The sequence below is a fragment of the Erpetoichthys calabaricus genome, chromosome 4, assembly GCF_900747795.2.
Source record: "Erpetoichthys calabaricus chromosome 4, fErpCal1.3, whole genome shotgun sequence".
Classification (NCBI taxonomy): Eukaryota; Metazoa; Chordata; class Cladistia; order Polypteriformes; family Polypteridae; genus Erpetoichthys; species Erpetoichthys calabaricus.
In genome coordinates this window covers 283,579,571-283,603,439 of record NC_041397.2, presented here as the reverse complement: position 1 = coordinate 283,603,439, position 23,869 = coordinate 283,579,571, and the positions used below count along the sequence as shown (strand labels likewise).

The following is a 23,869-nucleotide window of genomic DNA, read 5'->3' as shown; positions in this document are numbered from 1 at the left end:
TGAAATGTCATAAAATCTTAAACGTATTGTGTGTTAACATTAATCATATTCTCAATAAAACAATAATTCAATAACAATGATAGTCTATTAAACAAAATCCATTTTGGCATTATTAAAAATGTAGCAGAGCATCATAGGATTCTACTATGCCTAATGTACATTTTCAATTGTGTTGCTGTATTTCTTTGGTAATTACGATATGTATTTAATTGTTATTACACTGCAATTTCCCATTTCTTACAGATCTTCCAAAGATCAGATTTTTTTCTGTGCTGTACACACCGCTGCAAAGCCACTTGAAACCTTACAGTTGAACTGGAAATGCAGACCACATTTTATTCTCAATCCTGACTTGCTGAATTCTCCAAACCCTAACGCTAATGTTTTTCCAGTTTACTTTTTGTGACATAGCTCGTTATTGTTATCAGTTTCTGTCTAAAGCAAAAAAACATGAATAAAAATGATTTTAAAGGCTGCATATGGCTGCAATTTAAGATAAACAGGGATGAAATGCAAAACTATGCTTTACCATGGTTGAAAGGGATATAAATGATCATATCAGTGGTGAAAATGAAACACCAAATGTCTTACAGGAAAGAAAAAATAATTCTCTTGTTTCCAGTTTTAGAGGTAAGGCTTTTTATTTTACAGTAGAGGCACTTTGGATATTGTGGAGAACCAGTTTCTTATTCCAGATACTGTTTTAACAGATATCTTTTGGATGGATCATATCTGTTACGGTCAGACAGTGGGGAAAAAGGAAAGAAGGGAACTGGAGTGATAAGTTACATCATCCTGATTAATATCCCTCCTTCTCAAACTGGGACTCAGCAACAAAAATAAATCACTGTGTTACTAACACTCTAATGATGAATCATTCGAAATATGTGGCGACTTCTACTATAGGATTTTGGAAGGGACAGTGGCAAACATCTACCACGATGTGTCATCTTTCATTTCTGTACTCTAATCCATCAATCCATTATCCAACCCACTATATCCTAGCACAGGGTCATGGGGGTCTGCTGGAGCCAATCCCAGCCAAAACAGGGTGCAAGGCAGGAACAAACCCCGGGCAGGGCGCCACCGCAGGACACACACATACCTGTACACTCACCAATCACAATTTAGGATCGCCAATGCACCTAACATGCATGTCTTTGGACTGTGGGAGGAATCTAGAGCACCCGGAGGAAACCCACGCAGACACGGGGAGAACATGCAAACTCCACAGAGGGAGGACCCGGGAAGCAAAGCCAGGTCTCCTTACTGTGAGGCAGCAGCACTACCACTGCGCCACCATGCCGCCCTCTGTACTCTAATTAAATGTTAAATGTGTTTAAATGTAAACCTGTAGCACAAATGGGCAGATCTGACCTTAATCTGATCCATTGTACCTTCACCTATAAGCCTATTAGTAGACAGCAGCAGCTCTCTTATCATGAGCTAAGCCAGATGTTCTTGTCAGTGTAATGTTGCGGAGAATGGATTGTTTTTTTGTTATAATATTTCTATTTTTCTTGAGCTTCTGCTTTAAATTTCCCTTGGAGAAAAATACAGTATCATCTATCTGATAGAAGACGGGGATGGACTGGCTTCCCAGATGGGATGGGCTAACCCTTGCCTGGCCTATAAGGTTCATATAATGGAAAGACAGGTAGACCATCTATCAGAGCTACTGTATGTACAACCCCGATTTGCTAGGTGTCAGTCTTGCTTTGTTTTAGTGCTTGTGTGCATAACTTCAGGGAAACCTGTGAATTGTAGTCCTATTGATCAGCCCTGTTGGGTGCTGTGGATGCCTCTGTTGGGAGCTGCTGAGAGCAAGTATCCCTACTTTGGGGTATTCAGTTGTGGCACCTGAAGCACTCCTGGATCTGGCATAAAGGGATCCACCTCACTTCACTCTGGGAGTCTGGAGTTTGGAGAAGCTGGATGACACGCTCCTGAGAGGAGTGAAGGAGTGAAAAGAAGAAAAGAAAAGCATCGTGCACAATATTGCACTGTTTTGGAAGAGGAAGGCATGTTGGAATGCTCCTTCTTAAATAAAAATCTGTTCATTTGGACCTGGGACAGTTGTGCTGTATCTGAACATAATCTCATATGTGTATGTTGTTTGAGAGCTTCTTGTGTAAACTTAGTGAACAGATGAACTAAAAGAGTACAGTATAGGTATGAAAATTCTACAAAGTAATAAATCAAAATATTACAGATTGTCTAATTTGAATTTCCCATTGGGATTAATAAAGTATCTATCTATCTATCTATCTATCTATCTATCTATCTATCTATCTATCTATCTATCTATCTATCTATCTATCTATCTATCTAGACCAGACATGCAAAGTAAGGCTTTGATAGAAAAGAAAAATACAAGAAAAAATATAAGATGAAAGATTTCTACTTTTCTGTCATAAAGTAAAACAAGCTGTGAGCTATTCAGGCAGTATACTTCACATTTATGATGCAGAATATAATGTGCTACCAAAGAGATTCTGTTACTTAAAATTTCAGGTAGGTAAAATAAACGAATAGTGTTATTCATTAGCCAGACTAAGATGGCATTTCTTCCCATTCAATGAACAGGCAGTAAAGATTTTTTCACATCTTGTATTATTTATTTTCCTTGCTCTTGAATGATTTTTTAAAATGTTAAAATGAAAACTAATGCAAACATGTTGTTTTTTTGCCCGCTTTAGACATTTGTTAAATTCAATAACACATTTATGCCAAAATGCTCCATGGATAAAAATAATTAAATTAGTTTTATTATATGACTTCTCAAAACAATGACATTCCATTTGGTTTCTTTAAATCTACAAATGAAAATGTGTAATGGAATATACAGTACTACAGTACTTAGAATACAGTAAAATGTCAGAATGTCAATTCAAATTCCAGTATGGCTTATTGTTTACCCTTAGTGGTTGGTCTAATAGAGAGAAATGTTGCCTAAGGATATGAAATTATAGTGTAAGTGAGGTTCCGCTGCAAACAATAGCATGCTACAGCAATCTTCCATTCTGTGCAGCGCCAAGACCTCAAACACAATATATACGCTCAATTTATTATGTAACAGAGCCTGCCGTTGGCTTGCATAATATAGTTACTCTTGCCTGGTTTAAAAGAAATATACATTGAAAAAGTAATAAAATCTATTGTCTTGATTTTTGTTTTTTCCATCTGGGATTCAGTTTTGTGCAGATTTTTGTACACATTGATTTAGCTTTTCTGTCTGTGATCTATTTTTATTGTTTTGACTATGTCATCATTGTGGTGTGGTTTTTGAATGATTTCTTAGCAGGTTTTTATTTTGCACTTATTTTACCTGGCACTGGCCATGTTGCTGATGGCTGTGACCTACATGATTACCAGCATGATGATGCATTGTGTCATCATGACATCTCCATTTAAGATGGCTATGCAATAGTGTAAGCACCCAAACCTTTCAATAAAATCAAACTCTCCAGCAGTAGAATACTTTAATTGTTTTGGGAAGGGCAAATTTATTGTTAGTTTATTTTTGATTAATTTTATTATGGCTGTGGTTCAAATTTTATTTATGTTACAGTTACTTTTGTTAATGATTGGATTTATTCCTTATGCCAGTGCTATATGTTATAGTCCTCGTATGTTGTGGGTGGTTCCCCAAGAGGCGGGGCTACCTGTTCATTACCACAAGGGACTGCCCCCAACAATATAAAGTTGGGGAAAACCCACAGTCCCTTGTGGTTGATTTAATACACTTGAGGGTGATGAGTTTCTTAGATTTGTGATTTTTCTTGTGCTTTGTGATTTACTGGATGTTTGACCTCAGTGATGTGTTTCTCATACCAATCTTTGGATTTGTGATTGGGACTTGTTTGTCTTGGATTGTTTTCATATGCAACTCCACCTTGCCTTTTATGATCCACAGAGCTTACTTATTGTTCAGAGAATTTTTGAAGAGTATGTCTTTTATTTTAAAAAGATATCATTTTTGCCCTTGTTGCTAGAAGAGTTTTGACAGCTATCCCATATTTTTTCTCTGCGTGGTATTTTTGACCTCTACAAGTCCTAAGACAACAGTTTAGCCTGTTCCCAGACATTATTTCCTCTCACTGTAAATTGTTCATTTCTTTCTTAGACAAGAAGGGAGCCTGCAACAAATACAGATGCTGAGGTGCTAACCTTTACAGTTTCATTGTCAGATGCTACTGTACATATTTCTCATTCATGTATGAATTGCTCTATGTTGATAATGTGACTTTTTAGTCTGTGATCTGGAATTGATGCCGTTATGGACATTTGTAGAATCAACATGATATACTGTACAGTATTTGGCAGTAACTGTTTAGCCTCAACGAAAATCTAAGAAGAAGCACTGAGACCCATCAGCTCCTGTTTTCTTTGCAGTAAAAGTAGGTTTTTGCCGATTCCAAAACAGACAAATACTGTAAAGGCTTTGAAGTGCACATTCCAAGAACGGTCTTACTGAGCATTTTAAGCCATTACTGACTAATCTTCCTCCTCAGTAATTTTTGAATTTTGAAATAGGAAAAAGAATCAGATCCATGGAGACTTGCCCATGCTCACTCAAGGTAATGGTCTTTTTCCTTCTAGATATGTTATTTCAAGAACTATTGATCATACTCTGCTGTCCTAACTCAAATAATACAGCTTTGATTCAACTGTCATTTCTGACTGTGCTTTATGGGATTTAGACATCAGTTATACATCAGTGTAAATTAGAGTGACACTTTCTATTCAGCTCATCATTATTTGCAGAAATTATCTATCACTAAATACCCGTGTTTACAAATTGATATTTTTTATGAAAACAAACCCCCTTCTGGTGAAACTCTGGGAGAAGCTCTTCAAACATTTTTAAAGGGTCAAATTATATTATAAATAATGCAATGAGAAGTCAAGCAAAATGACACCTTTTATTGGCTAACTAAAAAGATCACAATATGCAAGCTTAGGAGGCAACTCAGGTCCCTTCTTCAGGCAAGATGTAATACAGAAACTGGAATTCCCTCTGTTTAAATAGGCACAACGACGGATACAAAAGATTGACTATACATTGTTCTCCTCTCCTGCAAAATGAATATTATTAATTTTTAATACCACTTAAAGGTTTTCCAATGCTGTATCTGTCTCTTTAAACTCCCATCAAGAATTCTGTCTATCAGCCACTTGCTATTTACTTGTGAATTCAAGTGTAAATTCCGGTCATTTTAGATAGATAAGATAGAATTGTGCCTTTTTAAAGAAACTCATTAAAAAATGAATTTAAAGACTGAACTGGAGCAAAATATATCCCATTATGGCTATGATATGGTGCTTAACATAAATCATTTGAATTCATCACCTCATTTATGCTAAACATAATAGTGTAGTTCTGCAATATCTCTTGGGTTTAACATTGACTTAAATAAATAACATGCATCAGTTCATGTATGTAAGGGTTAAAGTTACACTTAAGTTAAAGATTTAGCTGAACTTAATTTTCAAAACCACTCTGAATGTGCTAAGCAAGATCTTTCTAGCTACTCTCATCTTAATCTAACATTGAGTGAAAGACTTAAAATTATTAAAATAAAAAGTTACTTAATATTCCATCCCTTTTCCAGAAGATCCTACACTATGTCTTTATATGTGTCACTTTCTGCTCCAGTAGGTTCAAGCTACTATACATATAGAAAAACTGATTACACACTAACAATTTGATAGCACTGCAGGCAACACCTTATCTTAACACTAAATCTTACACCACATACTGTATCTCGGTTAAAGTGTGGATTGTCAAAAATATACTTCAGTCTACAGCCTGCTTGCCAGATGTTTTAAGCACCATTTTCCCTTCTTAGTAGACTACCTTGATATTATTATAAATCCTCATCTTTTAATAACCCTTTTCAGAGGAACTTTGAATTAAATACCACATCCTGAAGATCAACTCTGTCATCATAAGGTAGAAAACAGCACTCACTTGCAGTTACTACACTCTAGTCTCTTCAGCCCTTTTGGGGACTGCAATACGACTGTTAGATGGAATACTTAATATGCAATTGCACAATAGGTGGCTAAGTTTACAGTAATGTGTTGTTTAATGATAAATTAAAATCAATATAGCAATAATTTTAATATTACAATAAAAAAATCTCAATATCTCTGCAAAGTTTGAAAACAATTAAATGTGTCACAAGTCTTTGTTCGAAATTAGGGCTGAAAGAACATTGATAAAACAAATTCAACATCAGCAGTTAGCTACAATCGTAGAACATTGCCAACTGACTATGAAGTATTACGTGAGTAGAACATTTTGGACGTATTCATGTGTGATACACCAGACATGAAACCACAAGGCTCTTATCCTTTGTATACATTTCCATGTAATTCTTTTAACTCTTCATGAATCCTTGAACAGCAATACCATTACCTGACCATCGACACAGGCCTTCTCTGTTTCTCTAATCACTCACTTTTCATTGCATTCATTTATGGTAAATTCTCTGTGTTTCCAGGAATTAGCTTTCTGAGGATAGATCATGATCCTACTATACCTTTAAACCCCAGATCCGCTACCCATCCATCTATCGGTTTTTCCATTCTCCCATCCATCCATTCTGTGTTGCAGAGATAGAGCACTTACTGTGCCATAAATAGTTTTGACCCTCTTGGAAGTTTCCACAATTTGATTGGTTTACACTGATCAACAGAAAAACGCTCTAATGTCAGAGTAAAAACAGATTGTATAAGTATTCTACCCTTCAAGTCAGTACTTACAGAATCATCATAGGCAGCCATGAGAGCCTTGAGCCTAAATGCACAGGCCTCTGTCAGCTTTGCACCTCTGGACACTGGCATTTTCCACAGTCATCTTTGCAGTACTGTTGAAGCTCATTCAGGTTGTATCATGAGTGAACAGCCTTTTTTCAGGTCCATTCACAAATTCTCAGTAGAATCGAGATCTAGACTCTGACTTGTCCACTCCATGACATTAACATTGTTGATTTTAAGTCATTGCTGTGTAGCTTTGTCTTTATGTTTGGGTCATGTCTTGCTTGAATCCAAGGCACAGGTTTTTTGCAGACTGCATCAGATTTATTTCCAGGATTTCCCTGTACTTTTCTGCATTCCATTGTCTTCCATCTCAGAGGAAGAATGCTGCTACCTACCAGTGCTTTACAGTATTATGGGATGGTATGTTTTAGATAATGTGCAGTGTTCAAACATGGCAAGTAGTCTGATGGCCAAAAAGCTACATTTTTGTCTCATCAGATCTTGGACTGTTTTTCTAGATGACTTCAGAGTCACCCCATGTGTCTTGTGTCTTCTGCATGTTTTTTAACAGTGCCTTTCTCTTTGCCACTTTCCTATAAAGCTGCAACAGTTGTTGTCTGCACAGTCTATCCAATCTTATCCAGAGAAGGTTGTAACTCCCTCAGAGTTCTCATACATTTCTTGGTGGTCTCCTTAACTAGTCGTCTTCTTCTTACATGATCATTCAGTTTTTGTGGCAAATTTACAGCTGAGTGATACTCTTTCCATTTCTTAAGAATTGATTTAGGTGGACTACAAGGGATATTCAATGACCTGGACATTTTTTGTCTCCTTTCCTGGATTTGTGCTTTTCAATCACTTTTTCACAAAGTTGCTTGGAGTGGCCTTTGGTCTTTGTTGTATTGGTTAGGCCACCATACTGGCATATCACAAGTTGCACCTTCCACATAAGGTTCATTTATACTACTATCAATTGAAACCTCAGTCAGGTGATCTCCACTGTAATAATGATTAAACTTTTTAAAACCAATTGGCTTCACCAGTGCTATTTTAGGTCTGTCATACTAAAGAGGATGCAATCAATTATTTTCTGTTTATATTGTAATTGATTTTCAACATTTTTCCATTAGATTTTTGACTTTGGCATTAAAAAAAGTCCTTTTCTGTTTATTAAAAATACATATCCACTGTGATTCATTGTTGTACAATAATAAAATGGGAAAACTTCCAAGGAGTGAATGCGTTTTATCGACACTATATCCACTGTCTTGAAAAAATTCTGCTTAACTATAAATGCATAAAATTGAATCAGAATGTTGAAATTGAGTTGGAGTAATTGGCAACAGTGCATCAGCTCATGAGGCTGATGCTTGTAGGATTGGCACACTGTCCAGGGATTATTCCTGCCTTACATTCAAAGCTGTAAGTGTAGGATCAGCTGCCACAACCCTGTATGAAGAGGAGTCAGCACAAGTATCAATGGTTAAGCCACACATGCAAACAACTACGCAAGGTGAATGTGAAGAAAAAACTAAATCAGACCTCATGGAATCATCGCAGCATTAGCAATAGGAATACCGCTGATGTCTGCAGATGTAACACTTGTCCTTTGCAGGTGACATTTTATAACCAATATGAAAATGCACTATTGATCTTCATGGTGATGAAGTAGACTGAAACTTGTGTTCTAATAAATTGGATGACAGCCAATAGCTGTTAAAGTTGCCCAAAATGTACCAATATGTACTAAAAATATAGCCAAAGGTTCTTTCAAGGTTTACTGCCATCGCTTAGAAAAAAAAAAAACAAAGTTCTCATTCACTAAGTCTTTAAAAATGAACATCTGCTTACAATTTACAAAGTTGTAGTTGTCATAAACAAGCCTTGAATTTGTATTCAGCCCCTGTATTCTGAAAAATTACACAGTGTAATTAATAATTCATTTTAAAAACTACATAGTGGGATACAAAGTAATCGATCCTGCAATTTTATTAACTCACCCGAGCCGTTTCCATTCAAAATGTCAACCTCTAAGCAAAAACAGCTTTCATGTTTTTCAACTTGATACTGTATATCTAACATTTATTATTACCATCTAGTCAAGGTGTCTGTTGCACCATGGTCTTTCTGGCTATTTTTCAAACTGAAGTACTAAAGGTCACTTTGGTTTTCATCATTTCTCATAAATAAGTTGTAGAGATAAACACTTGAGCGTACCTCATACAAATACAATACACCTGATGCCTTATAATGTTTTGATTTCCCTTTAAAAAATTCAGTGTATTTTCCTGGTTTACACCATTTCTTTTCTGAGTTTCAGATTTATAAATCTGGCTGCCAGCTGCATATCACAGGTTTTCTTATTTGTATTGTCAAGTTTTATATTTCAACAGATGCATAACTATGGATTTTTCTTTCTTTTGTGATTTTGGCAGCTGGTAATATATTTTTGTACAGATGTTTTAACACTCAGTAATAAAGACGTTTCCTAAGGTAATAATATTGATGCAACCAATATATATGTGAAACAGCCTGTAAATGGTTAATATTCCACGGTATATTCATTTTTTTTGTGAGGAAAAAGTACTTAGTGCTCCAAATGTAGATATTTGAAGCAAAAGCAAAATTTTCCATCTTATCATGGCATGATTCCTGTTGCATGAGTATTAGCAACAGCTAAATTTATGAAGAAAATCCAACTTACCCTGTTTTAGCAAAGTTAGTCCAGTAGGTCATAACCACAGCGCTGAGCATGACATCATTCTTGGAGAAATTGCAATTAAAAAGATCTGTTGGCCCAATCATAGGGATCCCAAAAACATAAGGAACTTCATCACCATGGGCTGAATCAGCCCAGCTGGGTTTCATATCACTTTGACAGTGATGATAAAAAGCGTAGTAATAGGTTGGTGAACCGTACTGAGCATGTAAGTCGGCGGTTGCAACTGCGGGAGCAACCCACTGGTGGTCAGTAAACAAAGCAACAAGAGTCTTTCTCCGAGTTTCAGGATTCTCTTTGTCAGCCCAGTCAGTATACATGAATTTAATGGTTTCTCGCAGAGTATCCTTCCCCTCCGGGTAGCCATACAAGTGATCCACGAAATCCGAAACAGCAAAGTCAAAGTCGTTCGCAGACACTCCATCCTCGCTGTCCACGATGCCTTCCACAAATTTGAATCCTTCACCTTGATTCACACCGAGCATGATGTCATAATTGAGAAACTCACCCTGTTCCATTAAAATCTGTGGATCATCTGGTATTACATCCCCATCAACGACAGGCCCAAAGGCAATGTGGTATTTTGCTGGAGTTATATATTGCTCAATGAGTTCTTTGTAGTTCTTCATTCGAAGGCATTCAACTAAATCACTGGTATCTAGCATGTTGCAGCCAACTTTTTCTGCCAACATCCTGGTGTACTTGGCTGGCTGGTAGTTAACCGCCCAGCTAGATAATGCAGTCCCACTCTGTATTATTGCTTTCTGAAACAGATCTAAAAATCAAACAGAGAAAAAAAATTAAAAACATAGTATTATGTTGACTATTACTCGGTCTTGCTTTGAATGCAATTAATGGCTTAAACAGACATGTCCTACATGAAGAATTAGCATAAATTGATGTCAATATCACATCGAATTCAAAACTGTACAGTTACAAGTTAATGCTAATAAATCTGTTTGTTATCTTAGCCTGCTTACTGAAATCCAGAGGTATCCTTGTACCAGTGGATGCAAAAATGGGTATAATACAGAAACCATCTCTGGCTGAAAATGATTGTTTACAGTGTGTGTGTTTTTGTGAGATCCAAAATATGTGAAATCTGAAAAAGTGAACAATAAAATGTAGAAGAAGGTCAGCATCTCGTTTTGTGTTGTCACTGTACGTAAGACATAAATTAAGAGGTGCACGTAAAAATCAGAGTAACATCCTTCCAGCCAGAAATCACAATCTTGCTAAAGTCCTTAAATGTGTGGGGCACTAGCAGAGACCTATTCTTAATTACTGCACATCTGCACCATCACAGACACACTGTTTGAAACATCAGAGGTAGAAACTTTACATTTCATTTCATTTTTAAACCACTTGTCCTGGTAAGATTTATGGTGGAAACGTTCCTGTGTGCAGCAAGTTTCTTTCTAGGGCATACCCAGTCCAGAAGAGAGATATAATCCTCTGATACGACCTGAGTCTGTCTCTAGGTCGCCTTCCATTAGGTCTTCCCTTCTGTGTCTCCTGTACTTTTGGAGCAATTAGACTGCTAAGCTTTGTTGGGGTGAATGGCCTTTTCTAGTCAAAATTTTGTTCTATCTTCTACACTAGTTGCTCAAACCACTTCAGCTGAATTGACTCGTTGCTATACACCAAGTTGTCTCTGGAATATCACACTTATATGGTTATTTTTAAGGAATATCACATGAGGTCATAAAGCAGGAATATACTGAAGTCAGTTTCTTGTGACAAAAGGTGCTTTTAACAATATACTGTATTTGAACCATTGTAGATATTGATATTATAGATATTGGCATCTGAATTGTAAATGCATTTGGGGACCTTGGGAAACATCAAAGTGGCTTGACATCTCTCAGTTACTGACCTTTGACATTGCCAACTATGTATATGGGAGCAAGATGTTCTGCCATGATTGCTACAGTTACAGCTTTTACATTTTAAATTTAGTATAGTTTCATTTGCACATTCACACAAGAATCATACTGAATGTTAATTCAATGGTAAGGCAAATCTAGTAGTTAGTTAATCAGTCTTAATCTGGTACCATAATTCCACAGCACAAAGAGTCGCAAAAATGATGTTGAAAAATAGGAGTTTGAATAATTAAAAAGTGAGTAAAAAAATCTTATGGTGCAAAAAATCCAAAACAGAACATAAGCACTAATAACAAATGCTTAATGGCTTAAAGGTTTGACATACATTTGTAACTTAATAGAGCAACTACTGTAGATCCTAGAATGCAAATATAAATAATACAAGTTATTTTTTGTAGAGCACTCTCCACTGAATGAAGACACAGAGCACTGTGAAGAAATTCTTGGGTAAAATGAAAGTATAGGTTATACTAATTACTGAATATAGAAATAGAACAAATTATATATATATATATATATATATATATATATATATATATATATATATATATATACACAGATTTGTTGAAAACACACAGAAAACAAAGTAAAAACTGATTAATATAAATTGAAACCAACAATATCTGCCCATTAATTAACTGTTGAACTGTAGTCAGTTGACATCATAGGAGATTCAAAGACAGACACAGTCCCAGTCCCGGAGACCTCAGCCAACTAGTCGCCCACCCCGTCCTGGGCATTCTACAGTGGAGTCTGTGCTGGGCTGTCCAACCAAACACCACAGAGCTGTAAAGTGAAGGAGAATATAACATAAAAATAGCTGAAAAGTGCATATACAGCCAAAGTGCTGGAAATGAACTGCAATATAGTGAAGTCCAGGAACTATTGTGAGCAGAAGTGTTAGGAATCCGTATTTCAGAAAATTCCTTTTTTCTTAATTTGCACAAATCAGGTGTTCTTACACTTTTTTTTATTCCTAGCCCAGAAATCTGCAATCAGTTTCTTGAAATTATGCTTACTTTGATAATATTTTTGGGATATTCTTGCTGACATTTTAGTTATTTACACACTGGAAAAAATGCATATGCAAAAACTAGAAAAAAAACCTCTGCCAATGGGGTACGCAAAGTTCACTTTCAAGATTTCTTAAAGTAAGCTAATCATAAATATAAATTATTTGATAAGTCAATAATTCTTACAATAAGAAAAACAAGATTTAATGTCATAATATAAGTACTTTTCACTTGCTCAGATTTCATTTATTGCAGTGCAAGTGCTGCCATTTTGTGTCTAGGACAGGGACGTGCATTATTAGGGGCATGTCATCCAAGGTCATGACCTCCCAGTAATGATGTAACGGGTTAAAAGGTCATCTTTCAAAACACTAACTCATCCAGATTTGTGAATAACAAAACCCTATTATCAAACGTCCTTTTGACCACTTCAACACAATTTCTCATTTTTCGGGCTTTGACTTGTGTTTAGTTTTTGACTGTGATTTTTGGTTTCACTTTGGTTGCAGTATTGATTGATCTCCCAATTTTAACTTGTATTTTGGCATTTGATTAGGCTCGGTTGCCATAAAAATCTTTGCTAGCATGCATAACATAACAGTAATACACAGAAGCATACCATAAATGGAATACAGGAAATATTTGGACAGTCTAAGGCAGGGGTGGGCAGATTCAGTCCTGGAGGGCCGCAGTGGCTGCAGGTTTTTGCTCCAACCCAATTGCTTAATAAGAAACCCTTATTGCTCAAGTAACACTTCAGCTTCACTTTAGTTGTTTCGCTCGTTAAGAGTTTGAACCCTTATTGCTTATTTTAGTCTTAAACAGCTGTATTCTTGGTGTTTAATTGCTCCTAATTAGCAATACCATGCAAATGACAAAAGAGACAAGCATTTCTCCATTTAGCTTGTTACCATTTACGCCTGTGTGTATTTATTGTGCACTATTTGGTTTAATTAAATACATGGAAGGAAAGTGAAGAGAAAAAAGTGAAGCACTGAGAATTACTTATCTGTTTTAGACTTCAGATCATTTGGATGATATCCTTAGGAAGGAAAATAAATCTAGGATATTAGAATGACCTGACATGGCAGAGTTAAAGCACTAGCAAGCCATGCAATTGTATAATTGACAAGTATTGGTTTTTAATTAAGCAACTGGGTTGGAACAAAAACCTGCAACCACTGCGGCCCTCCAGGACTGAATCTGCCCACCCCTGGTCTAAGGCACTGTTGTTATGTGATATTCTTTTGGAATATGTTCAAGGACAAGGGCTGCACAGCTTTACCCTAGAACAACAATAGCTTATATAAAATAGTTAAAAGACCTTTGTAAGCCAAAGAGTCCAAAATGGTAAAATATTACAAAACAATCTCTCTTAGAGTACATACACACAAAAAAAACAGACATATGGAGAAAGTGAAAACTCCACACAAGCAATGAGCAGGTGCAGGGTACATACCTGCGGTGGAGGATATATGGGAACTGTGCACCCTAGAACAATAATATCTTATATAAAGCAGTTCAAAGACCTTGTGAGTCTTAGAGTCCAAAATGGTAAAGTATTAGTAGGAGGGAGATGATCACTTTACAGACTGTCAGGGATGAGCTGAAGTTGAAACCAAAAACCCAATCAATACCAAAGTGCCAAAATAAGCAGCAAGGCAAGTACAATGATCAAAGGCAATCATGATGGTTAATACCAAAAACAAAGTTCTACAGCTAAACTCTTTAATAAAATCTCAGTACCATTTAGAATTTTGTGTTGGAAAGAATATCCAGCAAGGGATACTGAACATGGCAACTGACACCGTATTTTACTGGAACTACAGTGACATCATAAACTGGAGCTACTGTGATCATGTAGAAGATTCAAGTAAACAGAGTGGTGCCCAAAGCGGCATCGCGGTAAAGAAAACAAATATATTACAAAAATAAATAATTCAAAATCATTTAAAACTGTGCAATAAAAGATACATATGGAACTTACATATCCAAAATAATAATAAATAATACCAACACCAAACAGAAATAAAGTATAACCAAAACAAAAGTGTACCATCATTCAAAACAGTATTAAATTATCAAATAAAATGAAACATCAGCTTGAATTTTGCCTTAACAAATAGTGCCAGAAGACCTGATGACCCTAGAATGGTTCCAGGCCTCATTTTAAATGGAAGTAGATGGCATTAGAATTATCATATACTGATTCGTGAGACTGCACCCCTTATATTGATAATTGCTCTGAAATATTATATATCCATCCATCCATCCATTATCCAACCCGCTATGTCCTAACTACAGGGTCACGGGGGTCTGCTGGAGCCAATCCCAGCTAACACTGGGCACAAAGCAGGGAACAAACCCCAGGCAGGGCGCCAGCCCACCACAGGGCACACACACACACACTATGGACAATTTAGATGCACCTAATGCATCTAACCTGCATGTCTTTGGACTATGGGAGGAAACCGGAGTACCCAGAAGAAACCCACACAGACACGGGAAGAACATGCAAACTCCACGCAGGGTGGACCCGGGAAGCGAACCCGGGTCTCCTATCTGCGAGGCAGCAGCGCTACCCACTGCGCCACCGTGCCGCCCTATATATCCTATGGAATAAATGGAACATTTTAAAGTACAAGTGGTTGTTATAAACCTGTTAATGATAAATAATTTATTTTTTTTCTAATTAAGTCAAGAAAAGCAACACAAAATACTTCTAACAGTTAAGGAAGTTCATCCCTTTTAACCTCAGAGCGATGTTCTGTGTGGATTCCAGAACTCGTTTATGAATTACCTTTTACTTATAACCAGTTTATTCTACTGTTTTCATTTGTATGCTCAATAAAACTATTAATTGTTTCACCTTCCAAAAGACCAAAAATGCTTCAGCATGTACATATAAGGCTGATTTATTGATAAGATCAAAGAGATGAAAAGACAATTTTGTCTGTGCAGACTAGCCCATTTGTCTTGATTTCCTTTACATTTCTTAATCCTCAGAAAAGGTGTCAGACTGCAGACAAGCACATTGATAATTATGTATCAGTCATGCTCTAGTAACTTTAACATCTAAACTAATTTTCAAAGGCTGTTACATGCTTATCACAGAGCCTTCTCTGTTGTGGCACAAGAGACATAGATGTATTAGGTAAGCACATATTGATAATTTATATTCAGACGAGTAGGAGATTGAGAGGAAAAAAAATTCGACATTTTTTTTTTTAGAAAATATCTAACTCCCTATTAGGCCCCTTTGACAATTTATCTTTACCTCTTAGTCCTTGACATACTGACGCCTAGGTTGTTACATAGACTGTATGTGCTCTGTTCCTATTTTCTTGGTTTCAGCATGTTTTGTTATGCTCTTTGAACACTATAAAATGGCAAGTTTGACCACATGATCTAACACTGACCATAATTAAACCTTAATGCCATATGGACCAACCACAAATAACAATTAACTGGTCAATTAGGGTAATTTTAAATAGTATAGCAGACTTCCACATTGGCACCTGCATGTCTTGACAGATTGCTATCTGTATTATTTACGTTATTGCATTTTGGCTTGAATTTGTGTTTATGGAACACAGCAGCAAAGGACACAAACATACAGTCTGTACTCAGTAAGATTCCAGCTTCTTTTAAGGCTCACACAGACCCAGACACATTTGGGCCAGGGCCATTTATTTTCACCATTCAAAACAGACAGCATAATTTCACATTGTGGAAGGAATGATAACAGTCATAACATACCTTATGGTAGTGTACCACACCATAACCCATCTATTAAAAATTGTTAGTATTGTAAGTAGAAAATACAGTTGATCAAGGCATCCTTATACCCTGTCTGCAGCAATATGTGCATATCCAAGTAACTGCTTTTGACATGGTTTAGGTCATACCTAACAAACAGAAGTTTTTAAGTCAGCCAGGGAAAAATTGTCATCTTCCTAAGCCCCTCTCACCTGTGGGGTCCCTAAAGGATCTATTCTTGGGTCTATTCTTTTTTCATTGTACATTTTTCCGTTACGATCCATTTTAAAAATGTATATATATATTTTTTCATTGCTACGCAGATATTACATATGGGTTGGAGATACGCCCTGACCAAAAAGCAGGAGACAGAGCTGGAGGTGGCAGAGTTAAAGATGCTAAAATTTGTACTGGGTGTGACGAGGATGGATAGGATTAGAAATGAGTACATTAGAGGGTCAGCTCAAGTGGGACAGTTGGGAGACAAAGTCAGAGAGGCGAGATTGTGTTAGTTTGGACATGTGCAGAGGAGAGATGCTGAAAATATTGGGAGAAAGATGCTAAGGATAGAGCTGACAGGCAAGAGGAAAAGTGGAAGGCCTAAGAGAAGGTTTATGGATGTGGTTAGAGCGGACATGCAGGTGATGGGTGTAACAGAACAAGATGCAGAATACAAAAAGATATGGAAGAAGATGATCCGCTGTGGTGACCCCTAATAGGAGCAGCCGAAAAAAGAAGAAGAAGCTACGCAGATATTACACAGATATGTCTCCCACTGAAACAGAGGAAAACAAATTCCTTTAAACCCTTATGGATGTCATAAATCTTCTTAGTTTAAATGATAAAAAAAGAGATTGTGTGTTTTGGACTTTCTGATCTTATGCTCCTGTAAGTAATCTCAGCCCACTGTAAACCCTTGCAAAAGCTTAGACGTAATTTTTGATAACGCCCTTAAATTTGACAATCAAAGTAACTCCATTGTAAAAGCCTATTTCTATCAGTTCAGGGTACTGCGTAAAGTCAAGTAATTTTTTTTCTGCAGATGATTTTCAAAAACTGCTTTTGTCTCTTCTCGGCTTGACTTTTGCAACTCATTATACACTGGAGTTAATCAGTCATCCCTTGCTCTTCTTAAACTGGACCAGAACATCATGGCCAGGCTCCTAGCAGACACACAAAAACAGAATCCCATTACACCAACTTTAGCCTCTCTTTACTGGCTTCATGTTCGCTACAGGATTGAGTTTGACATTTTCCTGTTTGTTTTTACGTCTTTGAATGGCTTACTCTACCTTGTGATCACTTAAGTCATCTGACCAGAAGTTACTGGTCATGCTGAGGTCTCGACTTAAACTCAGAGGGGGCCATGCCTTTGCAGTTGCTACCCCTAAGCTTTGGAATAGCTTACCTTTTCATATTAGGTCAGCACCAACTTTAGGCACATCTTTTTGCTTTAGCTTTTTAAACTTGCTTGGGAGTACTGTTTTTGTTTGTTTTTATTAAATAAATCTTTATTAAATAAATTTATTTGTACATTTTGGTGTATTTATTTACTGTATCTATATATTTATTGATGTATTTATGGAAACTATACAGCACTTTAGTCAATTTCTGTTGTTTTAAATGTGCCCTATAAATGAAATTAACTTGACTTGACTTGACTAGAAAAGATGCATTTCAGCAGTATGTATGTGTAAATGATTCTGAACAACCTGGATAAATGCCAGAGCCATTAAAACAATTAGCCATATGTTCAGCTAAAACAAAACAATTCAGATTATTTCCTCATTTCTTGAAAAAAAAAGAGAAATGTATTCTATTGTACAAAAAATACAAAAGTTTTTTGCTAACAAAATAACTCAAAATTCTAAATTGAGGCCTCTGCAATCTCTAAGTTTAAAGGATGGTCACAGCATTATCAATGTAGTTTAGGCATGTGTGAGCTTGAGGAGCACTAGACACATGGAAGGAACTGAACCTGGACGAGAAGCTAGCTTTATATTACAGTAGTTAATTAAACTGACACACGTCTTCAAGATGTGGGAGGAACAGCTGAATGCAGTAAGGGAAACCCTCAATCCCCGGTTCAGCACTGCTCTCGTCCAGAAAGGTTCTTCTAACACCAGCAGTGTATAAAGGGGTGGACAAAAGTAGGTTTACAGTTGTGAGTATGAGAGGCCGGCAATTTAATAAAGCTATTGTAATAATCATTACCTGCATGTCTTTTTCCATGTGAACAACTGTAAAACCTACTTTTTCCCACCACTTTATATAAAAGGTTTTATATATCTGAGTCATCTTAGGAGCAAAAACACTAAAAGATGTCTATTCTCAACCTGTAAAATTCTGTGTCCCCAAGTTTCAATGTTTGAAAAAGGCTTTTATAAGGTAACATGATAATACATTACTTCTTTAACATATACTTGATAAGCACACAGAAAGTACATAGAAGCATACCATAAATGGAATACAGGAAATATTTAGACAGTCTAAGTCACTGCTGTTATGTGATAATCTTTTGGAACTTATTCATGGACAAGGACTGCACAGCTGCACCCTAGAACAATAACAACTTATAGAAGACCATTAAAAGGCCTTGTAGGACTAAGAGTCCAAAATGGTAAACTATTACTAAAAGACTTCTCTTACAGTACCTAAATAAAAAACCATGGAGACATGCGGAGAAAGTGAAAAATTCACACAAGCAGGATTCAAACGACAGTTGTCGATCTGTAGAAGCTGTATGCCCTAATGCAATAACTGAATATAAAAGACAGTTCAAAGTCCTTGTGAGTCTAAGAGTCCAAAATGACAAAGTATTATTACGAGTGAGATGATTGCTTTACAGACTTAATCGGCTGATGTCAGGGATGGGCCAAGGTTGAAACCAAAAATTAAATCAATACTAAAGTGTCAAAATAAGCAGCAAGGCAAGTGAAAACTCCACACAAGCAATGACCAGTTGCAGGGATAGATAGATAGATAGATAGATAGATAGATAGATAGATAGATAGATAGATAGATAGATAGATAGATAGATAGATAGATAGATAGATAGATAGATAGATAGATAGATAGATAGATAAAGGTTAATTTGTCCCCAAGGGGAAATTTGACTTTTTATAGAAGCTCTTTACATAAATAAATGAATAGTTATGTAAGTAAGTAAATGAATAAATAATACACACACACTTTAGTCTGAACACACACCAGAATAACTTAAAATTAAGAAAACTTCTGACTTGGCTGGCACCAAGTGAGCCACTATGCAAATGTATTGCTGCTGGCATAAAGGAGCCCCAGGTCACTTCTGATGAATAATTTGTTGGTTGAAAGTCCCCCTTGTCAGTGTGTCACAGAGAGTATGCGCAGCATTGTTTATAATGGCTTAGAGTCTTCTTTTTAATTCTGTCCTTTACTATTGCAAAGGGGGTCCAGAGTGCTTCCTATAATTGAGCACAGTGGTGGATCTTTAGAATAGTGTACTGCCAGTGCTGAAATTGGCAGATCACAAGGGAAATATTTAAAAGAAAGACTAGCAGATGATGAATTAAACAAAAAATGGCAAAAATCCACCAAAATCAAACTACCAAAGCCCAAAATGAATGCCAGCATTTCCTTAATTAGTAACTACATGCAGAGATTTTTATATCCACAACCCCCAAAACTTTAATGTTGCTTATGTTATTGGGTTGATGGCATCTCTTACCACAAGGCAGCTCAAAAATACACAAAATGGAAGTGATTAAAAACAAGATACAAAATGTCAGACTAAAACATAACAAATTGATTAAAAAAGTCACATTTGAAAACAATGATGCAAAATATGTAGAAAAATAAATCTGTAACTTCCAGAATATCAGAATTATGACAGACAGTAGTGCTAACCAAACAACACCCATATACCGTTTAGGTAAATGTAACTGTTTAATTACTTTTACAATATTCAATTCTCATTTGCTCTGTTCTTTTCTAATTTCATTTAATACTAAAAGCTGAGAATAGATTTTGGCAACAAATCAGAAAATGTGATTGCACTTCTTTCAGTTTCTTCACTAATTTTCTCAGTTTTATTTGAATCAGTGCCCAGCTTATACACATTACCATTGCTTGATAATAAACATTTTATAATACATGAAAATATAAAAATTTATTATAAAGTATTACTTTGTTCAACAGGACTGTATAACATTGGGAGAATAAAAAAATACAGTAAAAAAGCAAAACAGAATGTTGAAGTGTTAAACAGAAATAACTCGGTTAATGAATCATATGAAAAGAAAGCTCTTTGCAACAAAGTCCCATTTAGAAGGTCACGTATGTATCTGGTAGGGTGCTATGGAAGTCATATGGAAAAGTCATTCTTGTTGTTGTTAATATTAAGTGTATTGGAGAATGCACAGTTAGTATATGTGAGTGCTTAAGTATTTCAGGCATACTGTTGTTATTTTAATATTTTTATAAAAAAATAAGTATAATTTAACCAGTATGTCACAAAAACATAAAGCATTATCTTTAGAAACTAAAATGCAGACTTTAAACAGTATAGAAGCTGGATAAAAGGAATGCCATGTAGCAGAATCATTGGCAGGCATTCATGAAAGGAGCTGATCCAGAGTGTGGATTACCTATATGCAAGAAGCATTTCTACTCTGCCAAAATCAATTAGCTTGGGTGTATGCCCACTGGTGAGTCTCCTTAAGAATTCTGGCGTGCTTCAGCTCACGCAGCTGTGGAAACTGAGCTAGACTGTGTTGCCTCTGAGCCAAACGGAGAGGAGTAACGTGAAGTGAATATGCAGGGTGCATGCAGCCGCATAGTATGACCTGTGGAATATCGGGGAGGAGACAGCAAATAAACCTCCTCAACTCTGTCTTTACAATGCACATTCATATTTTCCTATTGTACACCTACCTCTAATAATAAAATCCATTATAGCAAACTAAAGTCCAGGAATGTATCTGCTTGGTTAAATGAGCTATTATAGTATTTCTTAAAATATGTAGCATAAAATATTTATCATTTTATATTTTTAGAATTCTATAGAATTTAGTTACTGTATACCTCTAATAGATCTCCGTAAACATTATCCGAAGCTCTACAACAAGTATAGTAGTTGAACTTTATTTTGAGTAGGATTCAGTAGAGATGCAGACACATTTACTTATTTGATTGACACCTTTATCCAAGGTGACAAACAACATTTATGGTACAATTGGTTACATTTCTTTTTGGTTTTTCAATTGGAGCACGGGCAGGTCAAGTGACATGCTCATGGCCATACAGTGTCAGTAGCGGGACACACAACCTCAGGGTTTGAAGTCCAAAACTTTAATAATAATGATAATAATAATAATAATCATAATAATACATTTTGTTTATACAAAGGCTCCTTTCTAAGCACTCAAGGACACCGAACAAACAATAAATAAAAAAGCACATTATAAACAGAACTTAAAGCACCAGAAAATACAGAAAATATAAAAAGTTAAACCAAACAAAGCCGTTGTAATCATTGAGAAAAAGCCATTTTGAACAGATGGCTTTTAAGTTTACATTTGAAAGTTGAGAATGATTCGGGCAAGAGGGATGGTCAGGTAAATGGAGGAAGAGGATCTAAGATTACAGGAGGGAATGGCAACATGAAGAAGGTTGGACAGATATAGAGGGGCAAGGTTATGAATGGCCTTAAATGTTAACAGAAGAATTTTAAAATCAATTTGAAACTTAATCGGAAGCTAAACTTTAAATACTACACCACACTGCCTGCAGACAACACCTTTTGTTCAAAGCTGGAGAGGAGGTGTTTGTTGATCAAGCACAGTGCCATATAAGGGACAGTTTGACACTGGTCCTTCCAGTTAAATAGCTGGCCCACCCAATTGAGGGCAACTTAATGGTTTGAACTTAAAGTAGAGAAAAAAAAAATAAAAGTGACATGCATGCAAATGATTCATAAATCATCTATATGTATTGCACCCCTCTGAAATTATTTTTCAATGCATTTAACTAAGAATATTGTGACATGATTGTTTAGGCTATTTGCCCAGCTCTGGTTACTAGCAACAATCTTTCCCCCTTCTTGCCAATCTTTCTCATGGCTCATAACGTCAGCTAGCTAAACAGGTCTAAGCCTAGCTTAGATTATGGCCAAGCTCTTTAACTAGACATTTAAAACAAACAAGGATAGAACCAAAAGAAACTCAGGCTTTGACACCGCATCACAATACAAGCACAAGGAGTACACACTCCATTAGGAGTACACACCCGTTGTCACTCCTTTAAGTGTCAAAAGTGCTAGGCTGGTGGTAGATTTATTGTCATTAGATGAGCCATCTACACAACTAAAATTAAGCATGTTTCCTTGTATCAGAAAGAATGGAATGTTCCAATATTTTTCAGCCAAATACTGTACAGTATATTAAAGGATATAGTGTACTGCTAGATATGTTGTCATTGTAACACTGAAAAAAGGAGTATTTACTATAGTGACCCTAACCCTAACCCTAAAGTGTGCTGCCACATTATTAATAAAGATAATAAGGAATAGCTAAGTGAATCCACTGTCACTTATTTTGTTCTTATATACTGACTGGCTAATGAGTAGAAGGCTGCATAAAAACACAAATTACTTGCAGTGTACAGTATAGCAGGTACGTGTGTTCAATGGGGTACAATAAAGAAAAAGACTGTTGGATTTTTGTTTAACACTAGAATTACCAGAGTCTACGAAAAAACGTGTAGATCCGGCCCACCTTAAAACTGTTCTCACCTCTCTTTTGTCTTCTAAATGTGCCGATTAAGACGAGCAGCAAAAAGCCGGCTATTCCATCCCCCACCATCGCAAAACGTTCACTAAGTTTTCCCAGCTCATGCCTTGTTTGATTATCTGGGAGTGACTGAACTGGAGTTTTAGAGTGGAAATAATAGTATTATTTGGACTTCAGTCTTCATACATTATATAGTTTATGCCTACATTTTGTCATTTACTACTAGAATATGAAAAACATTTCTGTTTTAAAAATGTGTTTACACAGATTACTGTAGAAACGGAACACACATGAAATGTGTGTGTTCCAAATAACAATCTATTATTTCCACTCTAAACTCCACTTCACTCCCAGATAATCAATCAAGGCATGAGCTGGGAGACGTTCGTGCATGTTCTAAGTCGGAGGGGGGATGGAATAGTTGGCTGTTTGCAGCTTGCCTTTATCTGCACATTTAGAAGACAAAAGACGATGACGGGGAGGTGCGAACAGATTTAAGAAACGATTTAAGGTGGAACGGATCTACGAGTTTTTTCGTAGGCTCTGGTAATTCTAGTGTTAAAGATGACATGAGTACATGTTAAAGGTTAACAAAGATTGTAGAAGTGATCGAACCACTGCAACTAGACGTTTCTCTTTGTGGAGACATCAGCTTGGATATGTGTAGAAATCAAGGAGGAGTGCACCTAATTTTAAAACAGACTTTTCCATATTCTGTTTACCTATCCTGTAATTCCCATCGACACAGTCTTTTACTGGCAGCAGTATTAAACTTTCTAGCCATGAGTGTTTTATACTTTACACAGATTTAGCCCAGGGTGTTGCTGATGTGTCATTTTCATGAAAATGCAGAAAGAGCTCCATTCAAGTCACTTGTGTCTTACCTTTGAATGATCCATAGACATGGACACAATCTGGGTCAGTCCACAAGATATTGATTTACTTGATTCTATT

General features: G+C 36.3%; 1 protein-coding gene across 2 annotated transcripts in view; it reads right to left on the bottom strand.

Moving 5' to 3' along the window:
• The window catches only part of nlgn4xa (neuroligin 4 X-linked a), a 553,330-nt gene that overhangs the window by 88,444 nt on the left and 441,017 nt on the right, over positions 1-23,869 (bottom strand). For both annotated transcript variants that reach the window (XM_051927218.1, XM_028800872.2), the window contains one exon: positions 9,473-10,262. In XM_051927218.1, coding sequence (XP_051783178.1) covers positions 9,473-10,262 — 790 coding nt within the window. The remainder of the gene's footprint in view (positions 1-9,472; positions 10,263-23,869) is intronic.